Here is a 23,112-nt window from a genome sequence, read left to right on the forward strand (position 1 = left end):
TGAATAATGAAATTAGGGTAGTGTATTTAATAATAAAATGTCTCGTAGGAAAAGTTAAAACAACTCGTACTTATATATAATTGGGTCTATAGACTCAATTATGTCTTAAATCAAGGGACTCACATTCAGTATAAAAATAGATTATGAATTAATTGGTTATATTTGTTGCCATTATAATTATCGATTTTCCGCAATGTATTATTTTTCAACTAATTTCAATTCTTATGACTTAGGATAACAATATAAAATATCATTTCTTCTTATGACTTAGGATAATATACTGTAGCCTAAGTTCTAACTTGGTAACCGTAATTTTTGGACTCCTTTGCTTGTGGGTGAACACCCAAACAAGAACTTGTTTTTAGGTGATCACTGTTTTTAGATCATTTTGATATCAAAATCGTTTATTAACGAATCCATGTTTTGGTATAGGTATTAAAATCGATCATTTATAAAATATTAGTAGGTTTGATTTTTCAAAGTTCGTACATTTCTAGGGAGTAAAAATCTTGTACATACGTGTATGAGGCTGAAAGCGTCCTCGTAATGAAGATCAAAAATCGTGTACTTATTCGAGGAGTATCGTACGGTTGGCAACCCTGAATGACATCCGACTGATGATTGATGCGGCATGCCCCAGTGTAGTGCTTCGTCACAATGGCGATTTTATCAAAGTTGCGCGCGAGTGGCTATACAGATGCATGAATGGATTGACCTACTACTCTGTTTTTTATGTATAGAACTAAATAATATTATGTTGTATTGTATAACAGTTATAGAATGATTGAAAAGTCAAGTGTAACTAGAACCAGTGGATATTGTGACTATACGGAAAATAAAATACAATACTGGATAGAATATAAATATTACAACTCTTTTTTATGGGTGATTATCGATCACTATATTCTGACAACACAGATGAGCATCACATCTGTGTTATCAGTATATAGTGTCGGAGCTTCAGCGAAGGATGATACGATGAGCAATAAGCGAGGCTAATAAAGATCGACCTGACATTCCCTTTAAATAAATTTTTCCCAAATATTACAACACTCGGAAACAGGGACGAGTCATCGCTTGTCTTAATTTTTTACATCAAGTAGTATACCTGTCCTTTATCCATTGAACTACTTATTAACTACATTATGCTAATAATAATCATAATCACTGTATGTGATTATTATTTATAGACTAATAATAAACCAGGACAATTCACATAGCTTAATCTAGTTCCAAGCTAAGCAGAGGCCAGACCAATACTAATAATCATACTCATTAAAACAAATGTATATCGTGCCAGGAATCCAACTCGCTTCCATCGGAATTAAGGTGGTGTGCGAAATCTCAAGACCCGCGAGGCAGTCAAGCATCAAATACAGTAAGCACTAAAAGTTATCAAGTTTATTGTTTTAACCTACTTTACAGTTACAGTAGCGTTTAATCGTTATTTATGTTTTGTTTTTACCATTACTTCTACTTGTATATATAAAATTTATGCAGGTACTTCGGTTCAATAATATTTATGGTAGCCCGCATAGTTTGTTCATTTTCAATTGTTTCAAATATTTATAAGTTTTTTCTCTATTTCATTCTTATTCAGTATCTGAGAAAAAACGCAAATATTGCCCTTTTCTCAGATACTGAATAATTCCTCCAAAGACTTATAAGCGGACTTTGGAGGAATTGAATCTACACTCTTTGGACTTCAAACAATACTGTACTAAGGGGTAAAATAAAATGTGACTAATATCAGGTTGTCGCGGTCCTCCTGGAAATAATCAATTTGTATATGGTATAGTTGTATGGTATGTTGTGTGGTAAGTTACGATATCCAGATCTTACTAAGTTGCCTGAAAATTCCATCCCTAAAGATTCTCGCTTGCCGAAGTTGCGGTCAAAAGTTATCGATAAAATGATCCAACACTCACCGCTCAGTGTGTCCCGTCACGTAGAAAGTGAAAACATGCGCTGGCGCATACTCCGCCTTACTTTCCACACTCTCACTTGTCGGCAGCTCTTGCACTAAACACACAGGGGTACAACACTAGAATTGGCAATTTCAAATTTGGATAATTCGAATGCAATTCTCGATTCACTATATCGATTGTCCACTGTCTCGATTGTTGGTTGTCGGCAACACGCGCTGGAGTGTCAGGTGCGACTGTTACGCTGGAGAGAGCGACGTGCGCGCAGGTTGCTGGTTGTGTAAGCAAGCATTCGTTCGAAAGGAAGATGATGGGTGAAGGGGAGGGGGTTTGGAAAATGCATCTTATACACTAATTGTTAGGGTTTGTTCTTGTCGGATGTGTTCTCGAAGGGCATAGACAGCTATAGGCGATTAGCTAATACGTCTTCTTTGTAATGGTATTGTATAGGTAGATGCCTTATTTGTGAGATTTCGTAATACTTTTGCCCCCATAAGATCTTGATGAATCACTTAATTTGAAATGTGAATACCGGACTTTAGAAAATGTAGGTACCTATTTAAAAAAGAAGGTTATCAATTCATCTTGGTAACAACATACTGTTACTTCATCATTCGATCATCAAGATCAAGATGAGCAGATATGTAAAGGTGTATCTAGAACATAAACGTGTACTAGTATATTATGCTATTAAGGCCAAGGATTTGTGGCTAAGTCTCCATATTTTTTTAATACGTGTAGGTAATGTTTTATATTTCTTTGATTTGCCTAATGAGAATTGAATCTAGGTAAATACCCTTAATGTTTCTAAAATATAACTGTGGGCTTAAACGCCCACATAATGAGTTTGCAGTGAAAAAATACGTGTTTGAAGTGAAGCGGACTTGCATAGGTGGAAAAATCAATTTATTCATTAATTATATATTTGAGTATTCAAAGAAATGCTGACAAATATACTGCGCTAAAACATTGTTATCACAGTTTGTAATGAAAAATATTATGTCCTATATCGGGTGACGTGAGCCTGGGGTAGTGTTATAATATTGTCATTTGCGAAAATTGTATCAACAGTAATTGCAAGAGAAACACACTACAGAATGGTGCTGGCCAGTACTATCTCCAGTTGGCACGCGGTCATCCGGACCACTGACATCAATGCTTATGCCTCTATCGTTTCTAAGACGATTTCGTAAGGAGTCTGTAATTCTATATGTAGGCAAAGGTATATCGACGTGCAGATCCTCGGTGTCCGATATTTCTGTGATTAAAAATAGTATAATAGACCAAAGAACTTCTGTAAACATCAAGATATAACGTAATTAAATTAACAATTAAATTATACAATATTAAAAAATATAATTAATAATAATAGTCTAATTATCTTTTATAGTATTAGTGTTCTTAATAAAACGTCAGTAAGAATAATATTTAGCACAGTTCAATCGGGCACCACAAATAAATACCATATTTGTGGAGCGCGATAATTAACAGATATTCGGTTCTCTGTCAAATTCTATGTCACATTTTGACTACTAACAAGCTGCTAATAAGTCAGAAGAGATTTTGTCATTGCTACTGTATATGCGACAAAAGAAATGTCAATTCGAAATTCAAAGGTTGACAATGTTTTTCCTCACTAGCCAACTCGCTAACACCTCAACTAGCCAAGCTACCAGTAAGTATAGCTTGGCTAGTTGAGGTACGTAATGATTTTCTCAAAATTCTCTTTTGAAATTTAATTTTGGTTTTCTTTTTCCCGTCACAAGGAAAGACAAAAGGATTCAGCTCCAGTATTGTCTTCGGTTTAAAATTTCATTCTTACTCTTTAAATGTCTTCCAAGCTAACAAAGCAATCTATAGTTGTGTCATATTATACTACTAATACTATAATTTATTATAATTGTAAAGTAAAGAGTAATATGTTATGACGCTAGGGACGAATATCTAGATCAGGAAATCCTTCTGCGGTGAATATTGTGTAATAGTTTGCATAATGATAATTGCAGTGAAAGTTAAATAAATGTTAAGTTAATAATTGTAGCTTATTAAACAAACTACCTACAGGAACTAGGAAACATTTATTTTTAATTTTAATCAATTTTCTTAAAGATCGATTTTTATATTCGATATAATTTATTAAGTATTATTATAATAACAGTGAGTATTGTGGCGTAGAAATTTTATCCCATCTATATAAAACCAAGACCGTGAGTTCGAATGTAGCTGAAACAAATATTTGAGCGACAATTTTTATCCAACTCTTTAGTCATAGATATACAATAACAAATATATTGATCCAAGATACTATGGCAGGTAAGAGTAACTCTGCTATATTATGTTCAAATATTTCCAATGTAATTTTCAAATCTGCAATTTAAATATAGCTTTGAGAGACTGAGAAAACTCGTAGTGTAGGATACTAGGTAGGTATTACTATCGCACACGACTTTTTACTAAGCCTACAACATATTTTGACTTTCAACATACAACATATAACAACATATTTTACATTAATTTCAGTATATAGGTACAGAGGTAGACTTTCGGTTTTAAATTTCATTCTTATATACATATGTATGTAGTATATATAAGAATGAAATTTTAGACCGAAAGCCGTTATTGTTATCTTCGGAAATGTACTTATGACTGAAAATATAATAATAATATAGAATAGAATAGAATAGAATAGAATAGAATAGAACAGAACAGAATAGAATAGAATAATATATATTATATCACAACACAACAATGATGATGCTCTCAGCAGCGTATAGATTATTATTATATCATATAAATATATAGATATAACACAATGCATAAAATCATAACATAAAAAAGGGCAAGAAGATCATATAAATAGAAATATTTTTTTTATTTCATTCTGTGTTTGATTATTTTTTTTTATGTACTCGTAAGTTATGCATAAGATGACAAATGCTATTAGGATAATCGATTACAATATCTTTATGATTGATTGATTAATACAAAGAAAAGTCTAAAGATATACCAAGAAGTAGGTCATCATTATCAAAATCAGTAATCGTAATATTCATGCGTTAAAATGTATGATAATATAAACCGTAGTATGAACGTGAAAATCGTGCGGATGGAGGAGTATGAAACTTCGCACAGTTTTAGAGTTAGTGGTAGAGTATTTAGTTATTGAAATACACATAGAAGTATAGTCTTTGACAATAGACATAGAAATAATCTTTATTCAAATAAACTTAATATAAGCACTTTTGAATAGTCAAGTTTTTTTATTCTATCGCTTATTCGGAATGCAGATTAGAACATTTATAGTATTCAAACTTATAATTAAAATTTAGTACGTCGAATTTCGAGCATTGGGCAACCACTAGTAGTAATTATAATAATCTACGACAGTTTACACAGCGCCATCTAAACCCAAGCTAAGTAGAGTTTGTGTTATGAGTAGTACACAACATATTATATACATAGAAAAACACCCAGACCAATACAAACAATCATACTCATGAATACAAATGTTTGTATTGTCGAGGAATCGAAACCACGACAATATGGGTCACGTGTGTACCACTGATGTTTGATATTGATATTTACATCACCGGAAAGTCAAATAGGTACAAAAAACTTTCATTATATGTAGTTCTTAAAAGAAATAGAGTCTAATCAATTGCATAAAACATTCTTGCCGGCAGGTGTCAAACTGTGTCAAGAGATGATGTAACCGGTGTCATCACATTCCGTCTACTGTCAAATGACCAGTATACTAGATACGGATGAACTTTCACTAATATTTGATCTTCAACAGACTGCACAAAAAAGATAGACAGAAATTACGAATACGCTTTATTTGCATTCCACAATGTTAGATGAACGTTTGAATGATTAATTGAACATACGTGTATAAATACAAAAAATGGCTTAATTTTTAAAAGATTTTTGTAAGGGAACGTTATTATAATGGGTTTATTGTAGAAAAAGGAAATAATTCAACTCAATTTTTTAATCATAGTAAACGGGAGCTTTATAATTTACTAGCTAAGTGCCCGCGACCTCGTTCGCGTGGAATATATGACGAATGATGAATTTCCATACCAACTTTCAGCCCTTATTTTATTCTACCCCCTTAAAGTAAAATTTTTACAAACTGTCATATTTATTTCGCATGTTTTGGCGTGAAAGCGCGACAGACAGTTAAATTCGCATTTGTAATATTAAATTCATAATTTATATAGTGTTGAATGTCGAATAAAAAGCTATGAAAATGATGTTTTTTTCTCTCTAGCGCTCAAATTTATGATATGTGGAGCGTAACACATTCATTAAAAGTTGTAAAATAATTTTATTGTTCATGCGTCGAGAATAAGAATTTCCTCAATTAGCGTGAATGTATGTGACGAATTATGAAACTTCCGAAATATCAAATTTTATGTAATACGAAAGATTTGGATAGAAGGAGGATGTCAATAATACTAAATATCTGAAGGCACGGATATAAGATAAGTCGTTTACTCATTTTAGGATAAAATATAGCGAATTTTCGTCTTGGCGATACAATCTATTTTCATAGGCAAAAGAAAATTTCGTCCGTACATAGTCCTCACCCACCGGAATTGTTTTCAAGAGAACTATGTCGGTCACAGTTGAGATTTATATTGGAGTAAATATCTATATGTTTGTCCTGTCCTATCCTAATGAAAATCAACGTTGATTGTATAATGAGGCTATGTACATAGGTTGTATTTTATCTCAGAAAATAATTTGAAAGGGCGTGAAATAGGAGAAAAAAAAAGTTTGCGCGAAACATCTCTCTTCACTATAATTGTTTTCATATATTAATAAAGTTTGTAAGAAAGTAGATATTATGTGTCTTGCACTGTACATTAAGTACTAAGAGAAATTTCACTCGCAAGGGCTTGTAGTTTTATACTGCAGTATAAAAAATTGAACAAAATCTAAAATCAAAATCGGTGTGATTTATAATATATCATCGCAGCCTGGAAGACGTCCACTGCTGGTATAAAAAACGAAGTGAACAAAATCTAAAATAGCCAAAATCGGTGTGATTTATAATATATATAAAACTAAACGTCTCTGTTAATTTGGCAACACACATTGGTCATAAACCTTCATCTTGGGACACTGCGGAAATTTGGACGAAAAGATATAATAACGAGTTGGATTCGACGATTGTTTATTGATACATGGATTAGTATATATATATATATCTCCGATTTTTTTATTTATAATATATATAAAACTAAATTTAATTTACCGTCAATAACTGACTGTTTATTGATACATATTATATATATATATATATATATTAGTTTTGTGATTTCTTGTGTGTTGTGGACATGAAATGAATAAAGTTTGTAAGAAAGTAGATATCTTAGGTTTTATCTGTGCGAGTGATTAATCAACAAACATGAGTATGGTCAATAATGATTAGGTACATACACAGCAGGCTATAAATTATGTAACATTAAAATAAATGAGATTTTCTATCAATAATTTGTGTGTTGCAAATGGAACACTATGGATTTATACGGTTCGTAAAACTAACTATAAGATTGTAAGTATATAATTAGAAAATGATAGATTTTAATGTACCTATATTAAGTCAGCTAGACTGACCAACGTTGTCATGTCATAGTCAATGCGTGAATTACACGACGTCATTAAGTATTTTGTTCGTTTTCGATACTAAAACATATGATTCCATATCAGATATCGAGTAAGAGTCGCAAGATTTATTCGATATCAAAAGTACTGAAGGTTTCCGTACAAAAGTACTTCGTAATTTTAGAAAATCAGAATTACGCAATATAAAATCTTAAAATTATGATAATTTGTACGTTGATATTAGAAAAATTGGAGAGTTATAAAAGTGACTTGTTATATTTTCAACACGTACGTAATATGATTTGATGTAATTTGATATCTAAGATTTTAATATCGACCTAATCAGTAATAAGCACACTACTGCTTCTAAAGACAAAAGTGGCCCGTACATTCATTTTAGACTTCGAGTCAACAAAACATCAAAAACTTGTTTTTACGAAAGTAGTTTATTTAGATGTATTTGATATTCATTATATTCTGTGATGGTCAGGAATATTTTAAGATATTTTCGTTTCGGTTTACATAATACCTGTTATTATCTATATTAAAACTGTTTTATTATGTTTCTTCATAATTAATTTCACAAATCTTTCACGTGCGAACATATTATGTATAATTATATGTTAATTCGATTAGACGAAAGTAGATTTCTACGTGTCGGTATCGAATCATCATTCTATGTAACAGATAACAAATTCGTGTATAAAGTAAACTGAAGAAACATGTAACTAAGTTACGAAATAATATTTATTTGTACGTAGATAGATTTTAATTTTATAGATATATTTAAAAAATGGTCGATATTTAATTACATATTTTATATATTTTAATACAGCCAAGTATTATCATATGCCTTTATATAAAATTTGTTCAATTGTAGAAATATTCTTCATATATACAGTTTTATTTACAACGCAAGCGTTCCGGTATTCCCACTAATATAATTAAAATATTTTACAGTTTTATATATTTAACTTAGACATTTTATTATTTTCAAAAGGTTTTTATTATATAAAAGTAAGCTTTTTTATTACCTAATTAATTTGAAGACTCTTTTAGTCTTATCTAATAACTAGGATGTAAAGTCAAGGATTCATTTACTATCATGACCTGCATCTATTCCATCTATATTACGACGTCTCTTTTTTATACGGTCTCTTGCTTGTCGTATTAGAAGTACTTCGGGAACTATAAAATTTGTGCCAACTAGGTATTACAACATGAAGTGACAAACATACTTTCCAATTTTTTGTTGCTTACCACATACCTAACCGGATATCCGAATTTTTACGCGTAATAATTACATCTACTCGATTATAACCTTTATTTCAATGTAAAGAATACCTGAAAAGAAATATTAGATACCAAAATACATTTTCACCTAAAATGTCGGGTTTATGATTTCAAATATATGAAAGTTGCTGTGCAATAACATATTCTAAACTTTCGTACATAGAAGCGGAATTTCTTTCTTGTTTCTTTATTCGATAGTGAAAGCATGATAATAATATGATCAACTCTTTGTTTTTGTACGGTAATATTTAATTTAATTTTATGCTGTTTCATAAACACACATGTTAAAATTATTTATTATCATTTCATTATAGAATAGACCAATAGATGAGAATTCTAAATATACGAAACTAATTGCCAACGTATGATTTTGTCCCATTCGGTGTCGAGACCCTTGGTCCGTGGGGCTCTAGTGCTATAAGACTTGTTAAGGAAATAATAAAGAGGTTAGTCACAGAAGACCGAAGAGCTGGCAGCTAACTCGGACAAAGAAGTAGTCTAGCCGTTCAAAGGGGAAACGCTGCCAGTGTCTTTGGAACCTTCCCTAAAGGGACTGCTTTTAATAATATATTTTAGTTATTATATTATATTTTTTAAGGTTTATAATTTTAAGTTCTTAGTTTTGCGAACACAATTTGCTCACTTTGAAGTAGTCAACTGTTTCATGGTATAATTTAACGTGCTTGTACTTATAATTCGTCCAAAACCCTGTAGTTCAAAGTAAATAAAAATAATACTAATATACACTGTCTGAAGTAGTGCCTACATAAACTTAGAATTTTTGTGATTGGAAACAAGTATCTATATCAAAAAAAGGATATGAAAGTATTTATCTAATCAATAATAAGTGTTGGTACTATCACATGGTTACACAGTAGAAACAGTCATTGTAAGTGTGAAATAAATCCAATTTTTAGTATAGAATGTTCTGGTCCCTCAATATTATCTGATTTTTGTAGTGTTGATTTGATAAGACGAAAATAGATTTCAATCGTGTTATTCTGATAACGCAAACGAAACCACATGAGAAACACCGACTTTAAAAAAAAATTACTAGTTTAAAAATTACTGGTAACCCTGAATATAACTCCCAGTCAGCATTTTTACGGTAGTATAACTAAGTTACACCACAGCACTGATTTTTAGTAGAATCACCAGACACGAGACAGCGCATGTACAGATAGCAGAAGAAATAAAATTTACGTTTAAGACCATTTTATAGATAGGTAAGATGTATGTATGTATTTTATAGTATCACTTTGGGTGCCATAAAGACGGTGTATTCTATAATTTTACGGCCATATCTCACTATTTTAAAGCACAGCTTGAGAGCCAGCCATGCCGACGGCATAGTCAAAGTTTACTTCGTCTCTATCTGGTCATTATAGAAAAAAATCCCCAACTTGGTAACCTTACTAATATTTTAAATATGTGCTTCTTGAAAAATCATGTTTAATGGACTATAGTAAGTTTCATTAAAAGTAATAATATTAAACTCTAACATGTCCTATATATGTACATTATAAGTATATACATATATAAAAATATATGTATATACTTATAATGTACTCAATTAACAAAATTTGTGTTGTCATTTTCAGTCTCTACACAAGAAGAACTAAAATTACTTGATGGTTTGGATATACTTTCTGTCTCCATTGCGAGATACTATATAAGACGCTGGCAGGAGAACAGATCTTAAAAAAGGTACCGATTGCCATTGAATAAAACTGCGATAAGCACGAATTTACCTTCAACACATAATAAATGTAAGATATGGAGTTACTATATTAATATGGCTTATCAATTTATATTTTTCTTTATTAAAGTAATCCTTAATTGTTATAGGATTAGATTATACATACTTACACATGTATAACAAGGAAATCAAGACAAGTTAATTATTATTATCTATAAAGGAATCACATCAGTCTGGGCCTGGATTGGATCTGATAACTTTATTGGAAAGATATTACTGTTTCTGACGGTTCAGTTCAGTTGCAGATTATCAACAATGGTAAATAATATATATGGAGAATTATTTTATTAGGAAAACAACAACAAATGGGAGACATTAGTAAATGTGTAATTAAAAAAGTATGTGTATTCTATTCTAAATATCAGTCAGGTCGACCTGCTGGGATTTATCGTGGTCAATTACTGATGGACTTACCATGAGGATATAAACGATTTCTTCCTCTTTCTTTCAATCTCCACTGCTGTCCGGCGACCACTATAATCCACGCAAACGAGAATATACCTACTATTTATTCCATCATCAATTATTTAAGGGTTTCAGTTATAGGTGTATTTATATATCTATACAATAAATGGTCGCCCAATGGTCGAAATACGACTATAATTAATTTAAATTCTAATTTTGAATATTATTACAGTTCTATTGTTAAAGAAGACTTCAATGAGTGTGTGTGTTAAATACATGGTAATGTGTGTAATATTTTTTTATTGATTTGTTGTATTTTTTGTCCGAATTAAAAAATATATATTTCATCATTCACTCCTTTTCTATATAAACTAGCAGTGTGCGAAATTGCACACTCCAACGCACGCGCAATTTTTGTAAAACCCTTTGCTTCACGTATTAATATAATGATATACTTATATTAATGTTATATGCCCTTGTGTTTTTCTGTTCTCCTAGTAATAAAACTAATTAGTATCGATCACTTACAATTTCTTTCACACGGGCCAAATAATCGGAATTTTTTGAGAATCTAAAATATTACAATGTTGTATTGAGTTTGGTTGCCATAGTAAATCTCTTACGAACTTCCAGGGATGATAAGGAACGGAAACACATATACGACACAATAAATTATGAGTAGGAGAAACTATAGTTAAAATATAATTGTAAACGACAAAGATCAACAACAAAATGGATTTCTATGTATAAATTTTTGCTCTATGATGTTCATGTCTTGGGCGATCGTATGAAAGCAACCATTGTAAGATTTTCGACATTGCATCTTGATCTTCACATTGTAATTTGTAGCATTGTTTACCTTTACGTTGAAGGTGGGACCTGTAAATCAATAAGCACGTAAAGGGTACATAGCAGTATAACAGACACATAATACTAGTATTTTTGCACTTGTTCACGAGTAGGATGGAAGAGTCAGCCATCACTGCTCTCGATCATATTTTAGGAAGCCCAAAGAACTTGAAAATACGCTGTTCATGTATAAAGGTCACGGTTGCCATTTCTAACCACTATCAGGTGGGCTATCAGTCGTTCCAGTTACATAAAACAAGTGGTAGAGACACTTCACTTAATAAAAGCGTGTTAAAAAGAATTGTACGTCTTCTGCACATACGCGATATAGAATATCGATGGGGATTCATCTATTTTCATTGTACACGCAGAATATACTATTTAAAAGGTTAAAAAAAATTGTTTTTAATGTCTTACTGAGCATAGTTCTTTTCAGAGTGTAGTTCGCAAAGAAGTCTTCGTCGACAGGATTCACTGATGGGCGCTATGTCTCTAGTCGTATCGGATCGACGATAAATATTTGCCGGGAACCTGAAATATCAATCAACTTTTCAAAAATCCTATAACTATCTTAATAAATCTTAATAATAAACGCGAAATTATTTTTATAGTATAGAGGACAAACGAGCTTGTGGCTCACCTTATGATAAGTAATTGCCTCCTATGAGGACTCGCACCACCAGGGGAACTGCAAGTGTGTTGCCGGCCTAAGCAGCAGGATTAAGCTCTTTTCTTTAAGATTTAATATCGTATCGTTTCGGCGTGGCAAAAAAATTCTAGAAAACCGCACTGTGGAGGACTGCCAATCATTCAGATGATCGGGATGGTATCTTAGTTACTGGCGGGTAGTATGGTGGTGAAATTCAGTAGCTCGTATTAATCCGAAAAATTCAATAGAACACTCACTATTATATATGCGGTAGGAAATGCAAAGATATACAAGTTTGGGAGTATGAATGGATAGATGAATTTATGGATGTTTGGTACTCTTTCAAAAACTACCGAACGGATTTTTATAGTTTATACATCAGAATAACACTTAGGCTATGAATTAAATGCGGGTGAAACCGCGGGCCTGTTGCACAAAAAATACAAAAATTAATGAAATTACATAGATAGATACGAGACATAGATAAACCATATTATGATAGATCAACACATCATTTTTAGAAAAATTCATTCAAGAGACGAAGATGAGACGAGAAAAGGTAATATATATTTTTTCGATTTCGAATATTTAATATTGGTTTTCTTTTATCTATACTCGGTTTGGTATGCAGTCTATGTTCTACAGTCGCATATGAAATACGAGTAAGTACCTATAATACATATTATTATAATAAATATTGCACAATAATATTATTAACAAGGAAAGATTTTTACCAAGTACTGTCATTTTAGATATAGAACGAGATTAATAATAATAATATAGGTATAACAGGTATTTTATAACTCTTAGTATAACTTTTTTTATTATATTAGTTTTTTTATATTATATACTAATATCGTTCTGAAGGCATACTCCAATCAATTTCACACAAAGCTCTTTTACACACCTTCCAATACACACACACACCCATACATACACTCATAAGTACACCATAATATCTGAAACACCGGTAAATACCTGTGTTTCAGTTTCTACCTATCTGAAAAGTCGGAGACTTCATTAATGAACCGTACAAATTATGTGAAATAAAAATTATTTATTATTATTATTATTGCTGTTATTTTTTTAAAACGAGTAATATTGTCGCTGACACTTGACGAATTGTAATACAAGCATAGTATTCTACTTTCTTCGTTATGTAACAGCCGTTCTTCCGGTAGCATGCGAGGCCACAGCGTAGTGACCGCTGCACCGTCACGCCTGCTTGGAAAGTAAAATATGTCATGTAATACTATAATTACTTAATTACCATTAAATTAACCGCTTTATTTAGAGATTTCAAGATATATATAAGTTAGTATCTCATTATGCACAGCTGAGGTGAATATTTTTTAAAGTAAAGCTATTAAGACGAAATATATTGGTACATAATAGTCAGTGAGTATGTTAAATTTAAAGTTATACAGTAGTTTGTTGATATTTTGATTATTATGAATATGTGGTATTTCAACTTCTAAATCAAAAAATATTGCAAATTATATATGCTATTGTGTTCATATAAAATTTTAAAATATAAATATAGTAGGCAATTTTTTAAAAATTCTTGTCCGTATTTGCATTTCCAAATGATGTGTAGAATCCAAAAAGGACTATTCAAAGGTGCTTAAATTTAAGTTAATTTAAAAAAAAAAATTCTATTATATTTTTGTATTTTTTAAAGTATTATTAGTTATATTTTTTTGTAATATTGCGAATTTGGTTTAGAATATGTGAATTTGTAACAAATTCGATAACTATTTTAATAAAGGCTTTAATTAATAGCAATGTTCAATAACAAGGTATAATCTATTTAAGATCCAACTCGGAATTTTTATGAAATGTGGATAACTTTATTTAGATCATCATATCGGGATTAAACGCGTATTATACCTACAAGTTGATATTACAATTACAATTTTCAATTATCTCTATCTTCTCCGGCTTTGCACGGATATTTAATAAAAAAATAAATCAATATTTACGCACACGCACACACATATATACCGTCGACATTAATATCTTTATATTATAAAATGAAGTCGCTTCCGGAGTCTTTTCGCTTAGATCTTTTAGAATACACAACAGATTTTAACGCAACGTTCGCAATATAAGAATATTATGATTTGTTTTAGTATTTTTTTCACATATTGGGTTACATTATATCGAAGTTTTCTTATGGATCTCGTAACAGTTTTGAAAATATTTTATTGCTTTTGTTCATCAGGGATAATGTAGGATTCTACATAATAGTAAAAGAAGTTTTCCAATAGTTCCAGTAGTTTCGGAGCCTATTCAACGCAAACAAACCAACAATGAAATCATTCCTCTTTATATTATCAGATAAACACATTTAAGCTGCTACAACAGTTATAGTAGCATATAGTGATAAGCCTTATCATATTCTAAAATTCAGCATTTATGAGTATCACTATTTGTATACTGGATAAATATGAGTTATTTTACGTGCATGACATAAGATTAATAGAAATACAAATAGAAAATGTAAAGAAGAAGGTTTATATTTATATTCGATTGTAAGAGAGAATATGGAGTGTAATAAACGTGATTAATAATAATAATAATCTTAATCTCAGGACAATTCACACAGCGCCATCTAGACGCAAGTTACGCTTGCTAAAGCTTGTGTTATGAGTACTAGATAACCGATACAAATATATAGATATTTTTTTTCTAAATACATACATATTATATATAGAAAACACCCAGACCGACTTATGAATACAAATGTTTGTGCCGTGTGAGGAATCGAACCTGCGACCATCGGAAGTAAGGCAGTGTATTAAACCACTAGACCACCGAGGCCGTCAAAATCCACGACTATTTATTTATCTACGTTTGTTAAAAGGAAGGACTATAAAAAAATTCGATTACCGAATAATTATACTAATTACACTATACTAACATATATTTAACTACGAAGTAAAAATAGGCAATAATCACTCTTGATATTGTATTATTATTATAATGGTATTATGATAATATTAAAATTATCATAATATTTAAAATACTAGATGAAAACCCGGCTTCGCTCGGGTGAAATGTGGGCAGATATTTTTGTAGTCATCGGTTCTCAAGAAATATGAAAGGTAAGCAAGGCATAGATTTGTATAGTTTCGTTCATTGTGTTTAATAAATATAGTAAATAAAAAGTGCAAAAACAGATAATTTTTATTTTAAATCAACATTCAAAATAAATTAATAAAACATATAACTTTTAAGGTTTATTCTCTGTAAACCTCTTTGTTTTAAGCACTCTCTACTTTGGCAGATATTTAAAACCAATTGCTTCGATTCCGAAGAATCCGAACATCTTTTCCATTCTTGATCGTCAACTGGAAGTAAATAAGTTCTTATTTTATTCACTTTAAAAGGAAAACATAGAACAAAATTCACTTAAAAACACATACATACATACAGACCTACTAAAGTACTACTCACCATCTTTACGAAGAGCTCTTCGCTACACCCACTTTCCACAATTGTGACAATGTTTACCAAATGCAAGGAGATTCGCATGTTAACAAAATGATACAGGTATTATCAAACAAAAGACCAAACAAAGACACGACCAATGAAATATTTTATGAATTACTTACGATTTTCGGCATAATGTGACACCAAGTAGCTTAGGAATTTGTTTGTAAGTGCCATACTTGATGATTTTTTTTAAATCCCGGAGACTAAATTGACAGGTTTAAATGTCAAATTTTCAAGTATGTTACCACCTGTAGCGGGGTAGTAGTGTACCTGCGCTACCGATTTGTTTAATCGGAAACTTTTATTTTAATAAATTAGTTTTAAAGCTTAATATGACGTTTCCATAACAGAATTTAATAATTTATTTTTGTCGCAGCATAAAAATATATTTTTATCGTTTCCCGTACAAATAGTAATTTGACAGTATTAATCTATAAACCAACATTTTTTTTTCTTACAATTAACTAAATAATGTAAATAGGTATTCGTTTCATAATATATGACACAATGAAAAGGTAATTTGTTTTATTAAAAAGGTAGTTAGTCTTTATTTTAGTGAAATATAAGAAATTTCTATTTTGATACATCTTACATACATATATTTATTAAAACGTATACTTTATTAATTTTGTGTTAATGCTTTTTACATAAACACCCACACATTATTTCTGTATAACCTACAAAATGGGTAAATAATTTAAAAAATGCAAATACCTGGCAACTTGTGTGTAATAGGTGATGGATACCTTATTGGCGCAAACGCACGGGATGTGTTGATTGGTTGTTAGCTAGTGAAATGAAAAGATGGCGACTGCGGTTTGTTTGTTAGTGTCATTAGAATTTAACGAAATACTCCATAATCCGAATTATGTTGTCGACTCGAAATCAATATTTTTTTATGTTTTGTTATTCACATAAGGTTCGAGTCTACCGTACCCCTTGACGAAATTATTAATATAGATTAGGCACAAGTAGGTGCATTATATACGAGACTATCACGTAGACGGCTTTTTCAAAGATTTTCTACCACTGTTAAAAATAAAAACTAAAAGAAACTGGATTACCTAATAAATATACTAATTACACTATACTAACATGTACCTACTCGTATTTTTAACTGCGAAGTAAAAATAAGTAATAAAATATCACTGTTAATATTGTATTATTATTACAATAGTATTATGATAATAATCCAATTATCATAATATTTAAAATATTAGGCACAAGTATGTATATCTACAGCAGTTCATTTTATTGCTACAAGCCTACCTACCCACTATCTTGATTTTTATATGATGGCCGTTTTTAGTCGTTAAAAAATTATGACATACATATTACTGCTACTCAATAAATTAATGTATAATCGGGGCCAATATCTATACATATATCATATAATAATATAAAATAGTATTATTCATAACGTTTTATTTTTCTTTGTTATCTGTCTGGTGTCTGGTGGCCCCACTGAAAATCAGCACTGTGGTATAACTTATACTAAAGTATAAATCCTGAATGGTACTCAGTATATAGTCTGGGTTACCAGTATGTTTTAAGTTATACGTATATATTGGATACTATGTATGTGGATTTCAATTTATAAAGATTTTATAAGAATTTTAATGTTATATACAAAATTGTACTTTCAGAATTCCATTTACAAATTATAGATAATTACGAAGTTATTCATGCATCAAATTAAAAGAATATACACACACTCATATACACACCTACTCATATCTTTTCCAAGTACATAATACACAATACACAAAATTTACTCCTTCTTTCAACATAAATTTCATTATTCGTGTATTTAATTTACAACGGTAATACTCCAATTTCTACTATACAGGCTTGCGAGCCTAATGCAGGACTGCAGTAAAAATTAAAATTAAAATATGTACCTATTAATAAAATAAAAATAATATTTTTGTTTTAATTGTGAAAGTTTTGTAATTTTGGTGTTATCAAAAATAATAGGATTACATACATTTACACACACATTATAAAATCATATCTAATTTCTTAAGATATATATATTATTAATCTAAAGTATTTTGCCGACCTCGTTTGTTGGTTTAGCTAACGCCATATTTTCAGGGTTCGGTCCGTCGTTGCGCTAACCTGTCATCCATCCTGCGTTAATTCTGTGTTTTAAGTTTCGGTCTAATTCATCATGGCTTTGAAGAAGTAGACCTAGATATCGGAAATCGGAGCGCACTAAATTTTCATAAATACATATTTACAGGCAAACCGCGACAAGAATTTCTAAGGACGTTTTGCATACTTGTAAATATTGTAAAATTGGAAAAATAAAGCTTTTTATCTATTTGTTTTTAATTATCATTCTTTATTGCACCTTTAAAAAAATAGAATATACATAGTATGTAGGTACAAAAGGCGGTCTTATTGCTTAAGCGATCTCTTCCAGACAACCTTTAGGTACAGGAGAAAAGACAGATATAAAAAAGTCTAAAAAGTCTAAAGGCAGTAAAATTATTCATTTTTTTATAAAAAGGTTATTGTAAAGAAGAATTATATAAATATTTACGGCAAATTATAAATCTGATGTGAATTTTTTTAATGGTAGGTACAGCATATCATTTAAACGTGGCGAAACTTGTCTAAAGAACATTCTTAAAATACTTACTGGTTTCCAGGGCCGGTGTTTTCAATGTTGATTACACTTGGGGTAAGTGCTGAGATTATGAGTCCTACGGGGATGAATGCAGTCAATAAGTGAAGTAGATTCTTCCAAGGATTAACCCTGAAAATAAGTTAAGATGGCAATTTTGTATGTGACCATATTTTGTTTATTTATTCAATCTATAAATATTATCCATACCGTTACTTTATTGGAAACTGTCTAACCCAGGGTTAAGTAACCTTTTTCATCAACGGGCCAATTAAAATTTATATTTTTTTTGCGAGCCGTATATAAAGTAACACTTATTAATAATTTACATGTAAAACATAAACTTAGTTTTAATTTAAGATGGGAGAAAGTCTAAAAAATATTCAGTTTATGAAATGCTTCGAAGGCTGTTTTGTTGCTCATCCTGGTCTAACTTATTTAGATAAGACAAGGTTCAAATTGGAGTATAATGCATTTTTGAGTATGAACCTCATTTGGGCAGTGTTATTTGGTTTAGTAGTGAACATTAATGTTTGATAACTATAATATACCAGCATAAAACATTATCTCTACTATAGATTGAATGAAATGTAGGTATGCACGTAATATCTTAAGCGAGAGCTATAGCAATAATTATACCTCAATAAATTTTGTACATTAAAATGATTAATACTTTGTCCGATGGCTAGTGAAAGGATTTCCAAAGGAGGACAGCAATTACTGTATACATTTTTACTTACCAACCTCAACCGGAGTTCATTTTGTTTGATTTAAAAATTAAACATTTTTTTCCTTATTTTGATTTGGCAACAGGTTTTAAAATATACGGTCCGAATTAACGGCATTTCTTTTATTCATAATTTGTTTTACCATATATGTAGGTGATATTTATTATATATTCATTAGTACAAATAGGTCAAGACGAGAAAATTTCTAAGAGACATCTTCCATAAAGAATTACATTATTCAAAGAACACGTAACATGCAATTTTAATGTTCTAGATCGAAACTATCTCGAATTTCTGTTTCGTAGTAATTAATACATTACAAATAAAAAATATAATTTAATTATATTAATAGTGCGCCCTTAATTTAAATTATACCTCTTTAGTACAGTTATCGTAAGTACACGGTTTATACGTAGGATATATGTGAAGACCTTTGAGAATTTTTTTTTAGTGTAAACTTATACTTGCTTGTAGGGTTGGAATAAGTACTTTTACTCACCGTTTTTTTACGTCTATTGGATTCTCCTTCACATCTCCATTGAAATCTAAATTAAAATCTTCGCTGTCTCCATTTTCATTTGGTTTATTTTTAAATGCATCTGGGGACTTGTAAAGACCTCCGGCGGGTACTCTCATAGGAGATTCCACTGTTGGCGTTGATTCTAGATTCCCATCGTCAAAACTAGAGTCCGGTCTGCTTGGTTGCCAATTACTTTTAGTTTTCGTAAGAATACTATTCTCAATTTTATATGGAAATTCGTTCTGTTTGAATATGTTCTTTGGTATCTTATAAAGATTGGATTTAAATGGATCTCGGTGTGAACTGAAATATAGAAATATTGTAGTGTGTGTAAGTCTTGACCGTTTAGTAAGGTATTGAGAAAATCATATTATAGCATTAAAAGTAAAAACAAGGTAAAAACTATAAAATTCAACGGTCAATATTTTTTTGGAAAGCACCTTAATAAATAAATATGACCTTAATATTTTAATAAATTTAATCATAAGAAAAAGTAATATTTGTTAGATATTGCATAAGTATTATATTTTATTGTGTCTAGACTACAAAAGCTGTTAATCCTGTTTAGAATCACTCATAGATAGAAATGTATTTTTCTTGCATTTTCATTAATATTATGTACTACAATTTCGTATAAAACTTTTAGTACTAGATAAGCGGTAGTGAAGGTCAGTCTTTAACGTCTGCAGATAAATAACATTTATAAACATCGTAAAAATACAGAGATTATTTCGCATCAATTGATATTATAATATAATATGAGATAATAAGATTTATTTAAAATAAATATCGATATTATATTACAAATATTACAAACCTAAAAAAAGATGAAGCCGGCTTTCTTATAGGAACAAAGTTGTCTAATAATTTTTTTGGCGGTATAACCTCAGCGCTCGCTTCAAGAAATGTTTCCAATTGTTGACTTGGTTTAAATTCTTTGCTACTGTTAACATTGACATCATTTTGAATTAGCCTTTCTTTGGAGTCCACGGGGTCTGTAGCATTTTTATTATCAGTTTTAGTTAATTTAGATTCAGCGAAAGCAGTTTCTATTTTCCAAACTGTAGCTTCTGATTTAATAGTTTTGGTATTTGAGCTTAAGTCATTCTTAGTTGTATTCGTACTGTTACTGATAGGGTAGAGCGTTGTAATGTTGTGAAACGTTTGAGGGTCTGGCTGAGTATCTTCTGTACTTTCTATTACTCTGTGACAACTGTGTATGTTGATGATGAGTGACCAAGCCACTACGGAACACCATGTTATCTGAAAAAAATACAAGATTTTTTTCCAATAAAAAATGTTTATGTAATTGTAGTAGCAAAGCAACTAACGGCACGGCTGAGGTTATTATTATTAATTAATATTATAAACGCGAAATTTTGTGAGTATGGATGGATGTTTGTTACTTTTTCACGCGAAAATTACTGAACGAATTTTGATGAAATTTTACAGTAATATAGCTTATACATCAGAATAATATATAGGCTATAAATTACACGCGGGTGAAATCGCGGGCACAGCTAGTTAAATATAAAACATAATAATTAACATTTACTATTTATACATACATATAAATACACAATACATATAAGTACAAAGTTATTATAGTGTAGGTACTTATTTTTAATCGTTTTTTTTCTTACAAAAACATTGTTAAATTGTGCGAATAAATAATATATGCGTTTGTAAGTATAAGGACATGACGATGGCTATAAGTTGGCGGGCGGCGTGACGTATGAGCGGTCAGTGACTTACTGATGTCAGTTCCCGGTGAAAGTGAATGTCGACTGATTGCGTAACACTCGTCAGAGCCTCGTTGAGCTTGTGTCTACAGCCAATTAAGAGGCCAACTTACAGTTTAATAATATTATGTTTTTAACCATGGTATACTGCTCTTAACATGACTTTTTTTATACTACGTTGGTGGCAAACAAGCATACTGCCCATTTAATGGTAAACGGTTACCGTAGCCTATGGACTCCTGAAACACAAACGCACGGTCACGTGCGCGTTATATAACCTAATATATATTAAGATTTCTTAAGGGTCCTTAAGAAATCTTAATATACCCTTCTTGAAAAACCCTAAGTTGTAGTCCCTGGAGAAAACCTCAGTTCATTCCCCCAATGTAAGTGTACGCGGAAGGAGGCTCCTCTGAAATCGCATTGTATGAGACCACCTAGGTTTTAGCGTGTATTAGGATAAATTCCCTCTCGATGGCGAGCGGATGGTCGTACATGCTGAAGTATACAGGAAGTCTGTTAGGCTATTAACAATGGGGACTACTGACTCCATTGCTAATATTGTACCATGAAGGTCGACTTGTTCCTTGAAATCATCGTGGCTAATTTCAAAATGTGCTATGTAACTGACCCGAATTCTTCAATTGTGCCCCTTTGGAATTAGCGCAGGAGAGAGCAACATACCATTAAAATACATACATTAAAAATTATAGGTCGAAGTCTTGATTCGAGCGACCCCAGTCTACAGATATTAATAGTAGTGACGTAGTAAATGGAATTTGCGCATGGAATTTGCTCAAAGATCAGAATATATAGATAAACAATTAAGTTCTTGATATGATATGATATTGATATTGGCATGAAACTATCTGTTAACATTTATTAGATACTACGCAATTATCAATTGACAAGCCTCTTTATATTTATGAAAATTAATAATAATATTCCACAAATGTTTTTAGTTTCAATTGTTATCTTTGGGTGTACAATAATTAAATCCTTCTTTTACAACGGGGATTCGAAAACCACGGCAAATGGCTAGAATCCTGCAATCCTATATACTTTTTTCGGAAATTGTGATTAAAGTAGTTTATTATTATGACTAGCTGGCTAGCGGTTTACTTCCAATGGTCGCGAGTTCGATTCCTCGCACGGTACAAACATTTGTATTCCTGAGTATGATTGTTTGTTGATCTGGGATTTTTTTATGTAAGCTCTGCTTATATTAGGACTATATGGCGTTATGTTAATTGTCCAGGGATATTGTTATTAATATTATAAAGTGGCCCAGGCATCTATTTTAGTTTACTACAAAAACCGCATGAAAATAGGTTCAATAGTTTTTGAGTTTATAGCAAGAATACAGCAAGACGGACTGGGACTTTGTTTTATAATATGTATGTGAGTATGGATGTTTGTTACTCTTTCACGCAAATACTACTGGACGGATTTTGATGAAACTTTATAGTAATATAGTTTATGCATCAGAATAACACATA

The 23,112-nt window shown here is 30.9% G+C and overlaps 2 protein-coding genes across 2 annotated transcripts in view; both read right to left on the reverse strand.

Moving 5' to 3' along the window:
* The window catches only part of LOC131840975 (uncharacterized), a 31,020-nt gene extending 28,870 nt beyond the window's left edge, over window positions 1–2,150 (reverse strand). The window contains exon 1 of the mRNA XM_059189195.1: window positions 1,929–2,150. The gene's annotated coding sequence lies outside the window, so the exon portion shown is untranslated. The remainder of the gene's footprint in view (window positions 1–1,928) is intronic.
* A 9,570-nt stretch (window positions 2,151–11,720) lies between these two features.
* On the reverse strand, window positions 11,721–22,210 carry LOC131840917 (uncharacterized). Its single transcript, XM_059189133.1, has 6 exons — window positions 22,181–22,210; window positions 20,689–21,134; window positions 19,851–20,174; window positions 18,639–18,755; window positions 12,262–12,375; window positions 11,721–11,874 (listed from the first exon to the last, which is right to left on the reverse strand). The coding sequence occupies exons 1-6, from the start codon at window positions 22,208–22,210 to the stop codon at window positions 11,736–11,738; spliced, it is 1,170 nt and encodes a 389-aa protein (XP_059045116.1). The 3' UTR covers window positions 11,721–11,735.
* Window positions 22,211–23,112: the final 902 nt, after the last annotated feature.

The sequence above is a fragment of the Achroia grisella genome, unplaced genomic scaffold, assembly GCF_030625045.1.
Source record: "Achroia grisella isolate CSIRO2021 unplaced genomic scaffold, CSIRO_AGI_Agris_v1 utg152, whole genome shotgun sequence".
In the NCBI taxonomy this organism is placed as follows: Eukaryota; Metazoa; Arthropoda; class Insecta; order Lepidoptera; family Pyralidae; genus Achroia; species Achroia grisella.

What these genes read in the sequence shown, in the direction of transcription:
- LOC131840917 (XM_059189133.1), bottom strand. Translation starts at nt 22,210, where the DNA reads ATGATTTCAAGGAACAAGTCGACCTTCATG. An exon ending in GGAACAAGTCGACCTTCATG is followed by an intron (nt 21,135 to 22,180) that starts GTACAATATTAG and finishes TATTTTTTTCAG; the next exon opens with ATAACATGGTGTTCCGTAGT. An exon ending in CCAATAGACGTAAAAAAACG is followed by an intron (nt 18,756 to 19,850) that starts GTGAGTAAAAGT and finishes ACTTATTTTCAG; the next exon opens with GGTTAATCCTTGGAAGAATC.